General features: G+C 41.8%; 2 protein-coding genes and 1 non-coding gene across 4 annotated transcripts; 1 reads left to right on the top strand and 2 right to left on the bottom strand.

The window, feature by feature from the left end:
- Window positions 1-174: 174 nt before the first annotated feature.
- On the bottom strand, window positions 175-6,388 carry zgc:153018 (Transmembrane protein 179-like). Its single transcript, XM_061787629.1, has 4 exons — window positions 5,883-6,388; window positions 3,037-3,174; window positions 2,862-2,940; window positions 175-2,302 (listed from the first exon to the last, which is right to left on the bottom strand). Exons 1-4 carry the CDS (start codon window positions 6,203-6,205, stop codon window positions 2,117-2,119), a joined length of 726 nt encoding a protein of 241 aa, XP_061643613.1. The 5' UTR covers window positions 6,206-6,388; the 3' UTR covers window positions 175-2,116.
- A 1,125-nt stretch (window positions 6,389-7,513) lies between these two features.
- hs6st2 (heparan sulfate 6-O-sulfotransferase 2) lies at window positions 7,514-10,982 on the top strand. 2 transcript variants are annotated; one of them, XM_061788002.1, is made up of 2 exons: window positions 7,514-9,045; window positions 9,303-10,982. In XM_061788002.1, exons 1-2 carry the CDS (start codon window positions 8,483-8,485, stop codon window positions 10,135-10,137), a joined length of 1,398 nt encoding a protein of 465 aa, XP_061643986.1. In that variant the 5' UTR covers window positions 7,514-8,482; the 3' UTR covers window positions 10,138-10,982. The 2 variants fall into 2 exon arrangements, with proteins under 2 accessions (XP_061643986.1, XP_061643985.1); XM_061788001.1 differs by having other exon boundaries at window positions 7,515-9,045; window positions 9,300-10,982.
- trnaf-gaa (transfer RNA phenylalanine (anticodon GAA)) lies at window positions 7,610-7,682 on the bottom strand. The gene has a single exon. It is a non-coding gene; the product is annotated as a tRNA-Phe (tRNA).
- Window positions 10,983-11,415: the final 433 nt, after the last annotated feature.

Here is an 11,415-nt window from a genome sequence, read left to right as displayed (position 1 = left end):
AATGGGGCTTTCATAAACAATGAACCCTAGATGATTCTTTGGTTACTGTAAAAAAAATTATATTAAATCTTGAAAAATTCTAATACACAAACATCACATTTTTGGGGTGCACAAACAAATGACAGATGTCAATTTTAGCTGTATTTTCTCGATAAATCAGTAAGTTCAGACTCATTTATCCGAAAAAGACAAAAGCTCTTTATTTGACAATAACGGTGCAAAAATATTATGGAACACAAGAGCAAGAGGTAGAACGAACACGCCGTTGGTTATCAATTACCATGTTACATTATACAAAAAGTGACAGCAACCTTCTTCAGATTTTTCGCTCCGCTGTCTGTGTGTCATTACAACAAGTTCAACTTTGCATCATTAGTTAAACCTTAACCAAAGTTGCCCCTTCTGCAGCACGGACAGGTTTGATCTGTTGCGTCCACACCGACAGCATCATAATTTAAAAAAATCTTCACCAGCAGAGACACAAACAGTTGTGCTTTTTTGGTCACTTGACTAAACAGAGATGACGGGGGAGAGAGGGTTCATTCATCCTCACGCAGTGAGACTGTTTCACTGTCTCAGTCACTCTCACCACGTCACATGCTCCACAATAAAAGCTACTCAGTGCTAAATCTGAACACTCAAGATGTCAAACCACACGATTTCGCCCTCACCAGGATGCAAAAAGTGCAAACTGTTCAGTAAACAAACGTGTACTTCATAGAATGGACACACATGAACATCATTATCACATAGCTAGTGGTTTCACTGACATGCATTTACAGAGTAAAAGGACAAGCAAACATACACAAAACAAAAAACAAAAACACTGTTGGTAATATTGATAATATTTTATACAACTGTTCCAACTGTGGGAATTTAGGGTTCTGTGATTATGTTCCTAAATTATAGGAAATATAGATTAGTGACTACTGGATGATGTGAGCCACAGAATTCGTGCTAATAATTAAAAAATATATATCATTGCTGTCGAACAACAAAGCATGCATTGCTTGCTTTTTTAAAATCAAAAAAATAAATAAATGGAGACTGTCAGATCTCAAATATTTGTGTTGTTTTTATAGAATAAAAACTAAAAATTTGGATTTGTGCTTTTTGTTGGCCAGCGACTATATATTTCAAATATATAAAATATATGTAATAATTTCAATTAGTGGCAAGTGCATTTGGGGCAGATAGCACAGTGACCCTTTAGATCCAGCTGATGGTGCTGTATTTCATTCTTTTAAATAAGTATATATATATTTTTTATCCAATACAGAGCAATGATTAAATTACTAAATCAACATGCGTGTTAATTTCTACAAATAAATATTTCTGTCCAGCATTTCTTTCCTGAATTTTATGAGTTCCTTTTTGCAGTATAATTATCTATATATATTTTTTTTTTAATCTGAAAAACAACCAAAATACATTTTGTTTGTGAAACAAAAAAAATCTGGATTTTTTTTGGGAGATTTGGAGATGTGATTTTTGCTGGACAGCAACAATATAAGCATATGCATTGTTGTATTTAATACAACACGATGACTAAATTACAAAATGAACATGTGAGCGTAAACTTGTCTCATACAAATAATATCACTTACAACTATGTTTTTACTGGCTTAACGGGGCAGGCATGATGGAGCCTAACGACAACCAGCCTAGCAACAAGTGGCAAATGTAACGAGGAAAAAGAATGAGTCCGTCTGTCGATGATTTTACGTTTTATAATGAATTCCGTATTTTGTTAGCTTTATGTACTGCATGTGCATAGTATAGCCAAAAAAAAAAGTATATAAAGCCATAAAACAGTACTGTATTTGTTTTCTGGGCTACTGAGTGGTTGGTGCCCCACTATTTCTTGTTTCCACATTAAAACATTTGTTTGTTTGTTTACACTGATGCTACAATGCACCACAGATAGGTGATTCTGTAAATACATGCAGAGCTACATTTTGACATTAATGTCACAATGCGTTATTGTATACTAATACAAACTGGACCTTACGATGCAATTTCACGGGAGTGTTCACACACCACGTACATTTGAGAGGAAGAAGAGCATATGTACAAAAATAAACCTGCCAGCTTCCATCAGCGCCTCCGTAGGGCGTTAGACCATAATGGCGGGGTTTTCTGGGGAATACGGGGTCGTCGAGGGGGAGCCTTCGGAGGGGGCGTCCCTCAGAAGAAGCTCCTTTTCCCGCAGGAGGCACGGCCCGTTGTGCGAGTGGTAGAGGCGCATGAATGCCAGGGTGGACTGGAGCAACCACATGAGCGTCACAAACCACAGAGATGCCTGAGTACAAAGACACGACTCAGTGATCATAAATATTATTATATAAATCAGTACACAGTAAGTATTGGAGCATGCAAACATCATTAAGCATGATTTGAGTTAAATAATACATTAATTAAGTGAATTATAATTAATAAAACGTGTCTGTTTCATACTAAACAACAGTCACCCAGAGAAAGACATTACTAACATTTTAGTCATATTTAGTGTTTTGTGGCAATTAAGTTAAACAAGAGGAATCGTGACAGAAGAAAAAGACACAAAAAACACTAAATTAAAATAAGCAAGTGGAGTCAAGTCATTACTTGTCATAAGCCCATCATCATTGCATTGCTGTTTTGTTTTTTTTTTTAAACAAAAAAATCTTGAATAAGCGGCGGCGATAAACTGCCAAATGGTTTTCACGCTTGGTCAAAGAACAAGAAAAAAGAAATTTGGGCAACCAAACCACTCAAGTCCCCCACCTTTTATTTAGAATCACAAGTAAATCCTATAATGTATCTTGAGCAACAAAATGCTCCGCTGTGGTCCACCATTTTGTGTCAGTGAAGACTCCTACCTGCGCCAGACTGAGCTCAGTGTAGAAAGACGAGGTGTCCACGTCCAGATAAAGCAGAACCGACTGGGACGTCGCACAGCTGAACATAAAAAAAAATTAAAAAATTTAAAAATGAGAATGACTTTCAATTTTAGTGTACAGCAATAATAATAAAAAGTCACAGCGTAAGACCCACCTGAATGTTTGTGTGTCGTTGTCGGTCACCGTGTCACACCAGGAGGCGAGGCCCAAAGACAAGACGACGCTAGCGCCGCCAGACAGGAAGAGCATACACGCACTCAGCAGCACCGTCAGGAAGGACGAAAACAAAGTGCTGCGCAAAAAGACATTACGTTAAAATATTGCTTTCTTCCCTCGTTAAACTTTGACTTTAACAGGCACGTGCACACATAGACCCCAAGTGGTGCTCAAGCCCCTTCCCAATTGCCCTGGGTGAAAAAAAGTGAAATTTTTGCTGCAACCCACTTTTTGTCCCCATTCATCAAAATTTTAAATTACCCTCTGTGTCGTTAATTCAACCCAAAGTGTTTTGATATCTGACGGGCATTTATTTGAGTCCTAGGGATAAATATGCATATATATATGACATTGATGCTTTTGATTTTTTGTACCCTTCTTCTGACGAATACATTTCACTAAAGAGGCCCCAAAAATCTCTTAAAGCCTTCCAAATTTGAATTAATAAAAACAAAAAAGAATGAAAAAAAACAATGTATGTAGTCGAAAGCATTTGGGTTTCTCACTGTTTTTAAATAAGATGAAAATAATCATTAACTTAGAATTTTATGGCAGCAACACGTTGCTGGGACAGGTGGCAAAAAAGACTGAGAAAGTTGAGGAATGCTCATCAAAAACCTGTTTGGAACATCCCACAGGTGAACAGGCTAATTGGGAACAGGTGGGTGCCATGTTTGGGTATAAAAGGACCTTCCCTGAATCGCTCAGTCATTCACAAGCAAAGATGCGGTGAGGTTCACCTCTTTGTGAACAAGTGCGTGAGAAAATCGTCCAACAGTTTAAGGACAATGTTCCTCAACGTACAATTGAAAGGAATTTAGGACTTTCATCATCTACGGTCCATAATATCATCAAAAGGTTCAAAAAATCTGGAGAAATCACTGCATGGAAGAGGCAAGGCCGAAAACCAACATTGAATGCTTGTGACGTTCGATCCCTTAGGCGGCACTGCATCAAAAACCGACATCAATGTGTAAAGGACATCACCACATGGGCTCAGGAACACTTCAGAAAACCAATGTCAGTAAATACAGTTTGGCGCTACATCCTTAAGTGCAACTTGAAACTCTACTATGCAAAGCAAACGCCATTTATCAACAACACCCAGAAACACCGCCGGCTTCTCTGGGCCCGAGCTCCTCTAAGATGGGCCGATGCAAAGTGGAAAAGTGTTCTGTGGTCCACATTTCAAATTGTTTTTGGAAATTGTGGACGTCGTGTCCTCCGGGCCAAAGAAGAAAACCACCATCCAGACTGTTATGGACGCAAAGTTCCAAAGTCAGCATCTGTGATGGGATGGGGCTCTGTTAGTGCCAATGGCATGGGCAACTGACACATCTGCATTAATGCTGAAAGGTACATACAGGTTTTGGAGAAACATATGCTGCCATCCAAGCAACGTCTTTTTCATGGACGCCCCTGCTTATTTCAGCAAGACAATGCCAAACCACATTCTGCATGTGTTACAACAGCGTGTCTTCGTAGTAAAAGAGTGCGGGTACTAGACTGGCCTGCCTGCAGTCCTGACCTGTCTCCCATTGAAAATGTGTGGCGCATTATGAAGCGTAAAATACGACAACGGAGACCCCGGACTGTTGAACAGCTGAAGCTGTACATCAAGCAAGAATGGGAAATAATTCCACTTACAAAGCTTCAACAATTCGTGTCCTCAGTTCCCAAACGTTTATTGAATGTTGTTAAAAGAAAATGTGATGTAACACAGTGGTAAACGTGTTGCAGCCATAAAATTCTAAGTTAATGATTATTTGCTAAAAACAATAAAGTTTATCAGTTTGAACATTAAATATAAAATTCATTGGAATTGGGGGTTGTACAATATACAGTACTGTTTTATTGAACCACAAAAACATGGCACAATTGTCATGGTCAGTCACAAAGAGTGCAACAGAGTGAGCTCATGTGAATTTGTGATTGGCTGTTAGTTCTGCGACACTACCATTCACCGGCACGTGACATTTGTAATTGCAGCAAAACACTCATAAAACTAGTTGCCCAATCCTGCACACTGAGGCGACAGTTCAGTTGGTTTCCACCGTGTCGCTTGGTGTGTGGCGGGCCTAAGCCAACCTGTACAGTCCAGTTGCTATCCATTCATTGCCCTAAGAATGCACTGACTTGGATGAATGAGTATGAATGTTCACAGCTTTGTGATGAAGTGCCGCTTCTGCGAATGAAAATACGTTTGCTACATTCGCTGTCATCTGCGGCTGCCTAGAAATGCACATTTCAGCACTCCACTTCAAATTTGAGTAAACGTGGTTTTCTATGTAACCTCTGTTTGGTGAGCCTGTTACAATCTTTAAATGTGAGCAAAAACCATTGAAGACAATTTTTTCGTTGTTGTTGAATTTCCCTAAATTTATTTTACAAATATTTTATTATTGTTTTAGTCAAAGTGATATTGTTCTTCAATATTTTAAATTGCACATTCCCATTTAGTGTTTTTGTCTATTTGACGTTCATGCATAATCAGTTACTCAGTACTTGAGTAGCTTTGTCACTGAGTACTTTTTCACTCTCACGCAAGTAAATATTGGGAGTTCAATTTATTATTTTTTATTTTTTGGTACTTTGACTTGCGTCATATTACTCTAAAGTAAAAGTACTCTTACCCTACCCACGTCTGTTTAGTCATTTTCCGCACTTGCACTGCTACTACAACACAGGCAACATATTTAGGTCAGTGAAGTGTGCCATCAACTAATCTCTTATCGCATGGAACACGTTTCAAAGAGCCCACGCGTGTTGTTTATTTTCACCTACTCGTCGTGTCGTCCGTGGAGGTAGAAGAGGCACCTCCAGCCCTGCGCGGCCCCGTACAGCACCGTGAAAATGCCCACAAAAGTGGCGAACTGGCAGGCCGCCGGCGGGCCCCACTGCTGCACCACCAGGTGGGCGACGGCCCCCGCTTCCCCCTCGCCGGGCTGCGGCTCCTCGGTCCGCCAGTAGCCGCTGGAGAAGAGCGCACAGCGGCCTTTGAACGCGGAGCCGTTGAGAGCCATCGGAACGACCACCAGTAAACCCGCCGCCATGGAGAGGGCGTGAGCGGCGCAGTGAGCCAGCAACAGCCGCCGGTCCAGCTCCATGTCCGGTGGTGGTGTGTGAGGAAATGCGGCAAAAAAAAAGTCAGCACATTTCTCCGTTCGCTTACGTTCGCGTGCTAACAGTTTTTTTTTTTTTTAAAGGCTTCGGGACGCTTTGGTAAGTTTCCGAACATGGGCGGCGACCCGACGAGACTACGTGAGCTCAAACCCAACATTCAAACTGTTACACAACTACAATTTGCAGAGACAGGAACTGGAACATGTGTCCCACTCTGATCGATTTTCCCGGCCCTACAGAACAGAGAATCCCAGTTGATTTACCAGTCTTTATTCACCTCTCAAATACCACCGTCGCAATTATATAAATAAAAAATAACAATGTTCAAGTAAAGATTCAATCATTCATCCATTCATTCATTTAAATAATTATGATATTTGCTTTATATTGTGTCATGTTTTTCGGTGCCTTGACTCCAGGTCTGTAAATAAAGATGACTAATTTTGAATTTACGTATAACCGTTCTGCCCTAACGTCATTAATGGTGTTCCTAGACAATGACCTATATATTCTCCGTATTTTGGTGGCGTGGATCATCTTTAACAGCAACGATCTTTGAGTATATTCCCCTCCATCTATTCCACGCTCTGACGTCACTGATGTCTGACAGTCATTGAGCGTTTACATCGTTTTCACGGCAGCACTGTATCGTGTACAAATTATTTGAATCATGATTTATTTTTTTAATAAAGCTTGCAATAAAAATTTACGGAGCCCCCCTGGTGCCAAGGTATGAGAAAAATAAAATTCATTGATAATCTGTTCCCTCAATTTAGTAATCCGTTCCCTCAGTCTAGTAAACTGTACCCTCAATTTAGTAATCCGTACCCTCAGTTTAGCAAATGTCTGGGGCTCCGTATACCTACGTATATCTGTCAAGTGAAGTAAATTCTATTTGTATGTTATATTCTTACTCGTGTGAATTCTGTGTATAAATTGTCATGTCGTGATATATCGTACATCCCATTTTTTCAACTGAAAGGCAATATTGCTGTAGTTCGAGGGGGTTGATCATTATATAGCAGTACTAGCAGGACTGGCTACAATTAGCCTGCGTGTTTCCTAAACACAGTACTAAATTGAGGGTACAGTTTACTAAACTGAGGGTACAGATTACTAAACTGAGGGTACAGATTAATAAACTGAGGGTACAGTTTACTAAACTGAGGGAACGGATTACTAAATTGAGGGAACAGATTATCAATGAATTTTATTTTTCTCATACCTTGGCACCAGGGGGGCTGCGTAAGGAAAATGGTAAAAAATGGTTATGTTTTCATTGATACAAAAACGCCAATGCACTCCATCGTGAATTATAAATGATGGAATGCAAACGCATAATCTTTTAACAACAACGGTCAGCGAGGAAGGATGTGGAACTGTCAAAATGCCGAAACCCGGGATCGAACCAGGGACCTTTAGATCTTCAGTCTAACGCTCTCCCAACTGAGCTATTTCGGCGGTGAAAGGGTCCTATCCGTGTTTACTCATTTGTACAAAGTACGGACCTGAGTATGGACGTCATTTCACGCCGAAATCGGCGCAAAGGCTGACGGGTAGAAAGGTCAAGAATCGGTCGGTGGTGGTCGACGCCAGCCTTTAAAATGACGGCTAACACTAAGTCTTCCCCCCACCCTCCCACCCCCCTTTCGGATACAACAAACGCTGCAGAAATGAACGACGACGATTCTGTAGTATATGTTGGCTACAATACCGTGAGGAATGCGAGTATGTCTTGTTTTATCTGAAGAGGCTAGCGAGCGTTAGCTATGTAGCTCGCTAGCGGCTGCGTGTTATTGTTTTGTGGTGGTGGTCGTCGCCTGTCCCAGTGGGTCCACAAGCCTTTATGGAGCCCTAAGCGGAATTGATTTGGGGCCTCCTCGCACAATGATGATCCGTTTAATGTGCAGCTGTCACTCAGCTCGATTAACTGTGTTTTTTAGACTGTTATATGCAGATTGGCACCATCCGACTAAGTGTGCAGAGGATAAATCGATGCAACATCAAGATCAGGACAAAATACAGTGTGTGAAACGTACAACAAAGTGACCTTGTTGCGATTGCTAAGGAAGCTAATCTGATATTCAAGACCGGAGCTCTGTTTCTTCTTTCTGTAACCTTGTTATTTTTTTCGTGGACATTGTCTTGATGTTTCTCAGCTTTGTGTTCTAAAGCTCTTTCTGTAACTTGTTTAAAAAACAAAAAACAAAAGAAATCCTCATGCTTTTCGGGGGCCGGTTGGTCTGCTCGTCCCTGGAAAAATGGATGACAAGTCCAGCAGCCACCACAGACTCCTGGTGGTCCTGCTCATGGTGTTGATCTTCGGCGTCATCATGATCCAGTACGTGTGTCCGAGCAGGACCGAGTGCCAGATGCTCCACCAGCTGGGGTCCTGGCTCCACATGGCCGGTGCTGTGGGTTCTCAGAACGGCGGTGACATCCAAGAGAAACGGGATCCGTATATTGCAGAAGATGGTGCCTTGGTGCGCTTTATCCCGCGTTTCAACTTCACCAAGGCAGACCTGAACCGCGCTGTGGATTTTAACATAAAGGGAGACGACGTCATAGTATTCCTGCATATCCAGAAGACGGGCGGCACCACGTTTGGCCGACACCTGGTACGGAATATCCAGCTGGAGAGGCCGTGCGAGTGCCACGCCGGCCAGAAGAAGTGCACCTGCTATCGGCCGGGGAAGAAGGAGACGTGGCTCTTCTCCCGGTTCTCCACCGGCTGGAGTTGCGGCCTCCACGCCGATTGGACAGAGCTGACCCGCTGTGTCCCATCACGTATGGACTCCCAGGAGGTGCCCAAGACCATGCAGAGGTAGGTGGAGGAGTCTAATGCTATTTCAGTACAGTGGTACCTTGATTTACAAGTTTAATATCTTCCGTGACCACTCAATGTACACACATCAAATACATGTTCTCCATTGAAATGCCATTAATCCCTTCCAGCTCCTCCCCAAAACACACTTTTTTAAAAACTTTTTTTAATAAGGCGAAAAAATCACTCCAGATCACCACGGCTCTAATGAGAATATGGATGGATGCTAAGGCTTGACTTTATTCTCTCTCCAGTAGGAATTATTACTACATTACCATCCTGAGAGACCCCGTGTCCCGCTACCTGAGTGAATGGCGTCACGTCCAGCGCGGTGCCACCTGGAAGGCCTCCCTGCACGTGTGCGACGGGCGCTCGCCGACGTCGTCCGAGCTGCCCAGCTGCTACCTGGGCGACGACTGGTCGGGCTGCTCCCTGCAGGAATTCACCGACTGCCCTTACAATCTAGCCAACAACCGGCAGACGCGCATGCTGGCCGACCTCAGCCTGGTGGGCTGCTACAACGTCTCGGCCATGAGCGTGGATGAGCGCTGGGCCGTGCTCCTGGAGAGCGCTAAGCGGAACCTGCGTGGCATGGCCTTCTTCGGCTTGACGGAATACCAACGCAAGACTCAGTACCTGTTCGAACGCACCTTCAGCTTGGCCTTCATTGCGCCCTTCACGCAGCTCAATGGCACGCGGGCCTCTGGCGTGGACGTCCCCGCCGAGACGCAGCGCCGAATCCGTCAGCTCAACCGCTGGGACGTGGAACTCTACGAATATGCTCGAGATCTCTTCCTGCAGCGTTTCCAGTTCGCACGCCAGCGGGAGCGCAGGGAGGCCAGGGAGAGGCGGCAGCAGGAAAGGAGGCGGCTACGCGGCAGGCTTACCAGGCTTACTACAAAGCAAGGACGCCAGCAAAAGCCCACTCAAGCCCCCCCTGTGATCGAAAATCACTTGCTTGTAACTCAGTCCCAAGAAAAAGTTGAGGAAGATGAGAGTGTGGATTTTGATGGGCTGCTCCCAGACTGGTGGGAAATGGATGAGATCGGCACCATGAAGGACTACATGGACAATGTGGAGCAGTGGAAATGAACTTTTTTTTTTTTTTTTTTTTTTTCAAACTAGAATGAATAACGCCTTACTCAGTGGAGCAGATATGATCTGAGCCAGAAGAAATGACCTTGAAGCAACTGCACGAATAACCTTTACAGAATATTTCTGTTATTTATATCAACTGTGCTTAAAAGACCCGAGTATGATCTTCACTTACTGGAATTTGTTTACACTACCACACAGTCCAGTTTTTTGTTTTAAATGGATTTTTTAATGTTTATTATTATTATTATTATTTTTTATCAAATTGATGTCCAAGAACCACAGTATGCAAATTACTGATGCGTAATCATGGGAATCCATGTCTGTCTGTTTTCATATGATGTTTCATTCAGTTGCTTTTATTTGTCTTAGTCTTAAATAACCACAGAGAGGGTATACTAATAATACACCCTTAACTTTAAATCAGTCAACTCCAGGACAATCCTGTACAAGTTCAGTAACTTTGTGAAAAAAAGTACTGTATTGCTTAGGTGGTGAAAAGAAGAACATAGTCTTCTTTTACGTGCAGTATTTAATGTTTATATTGATTGACATTGCTTGGGTTTGTTCATTCCAATATGGTCCAGTCATTTTGCCTTTCAGTTTTATTTTTCTTTGAACAACACACTACCTTTTCTTAAAAGACACAGTTTGAGAATAGCAATGTTTTTCAAATTGGCTTAAGTTGTCATACATTTTAAACTAGCTTTCATAACAAAGAAATAGAAGATACCTCAGCGTGTAGCGTAACTGATATTTGTTGTAAAAGCTGTGACTGTTTCAATGTACTGTATCTTGTCTTTTTTTGTTGTTGTAAATATACAAAAACTATTTTACATGCACCCGACTAATAATTGTGATGTTCTTTAGTTCACTTACTGTAGATCTCTGGAAGCATCAACAGCTTTTTGATTTATCAAATGCATTAAAACATACATGACTCTTTTCTTGGAAAAATGTCATGGAAGTATATTTACTGTACTGAAATAGTTAATTTACTCACTCGGTGTAAAAATCTGGGAAGGTTTTGAAATTCAAAGCTTTTGTTGTTTGAATGGGCCGGCAACAGGTGCATACACGCACAGGCTCATTGGAAGACCATTTAATTGTTCTGCCTGTCACTATTGATGAACAAATATACATTACTTGTGGTAAATAGAAAATATTTTTGGAACCAACTCCATGACATTGGAAGATGTCCCATGTGTTCTGTTCACACTGTTACTATAATGATAAATATTCAAATATTATTGATAAATAATCTGCGTCTATAAT

Source organism: Phyllopteryx taeniolatus, chromosome 10 (assembly GCF_024500385.1).
Source record: "Phyllopteryx taeniolatus isolate TA_2022b chromosome 10, UOR_Ptae_1.2, whole genome shotgun sequence".
Lineage (NCBI taxonomy): Eukaryota > Metazoa > Chordata > Actinopteri > Syngnathiformes > Syngnathidae > Phyllopteryx > Phyllopteryx taeniolatus.
This window is presented reverse-complemented; position numbering and strand designations above follow the sequence as displayed.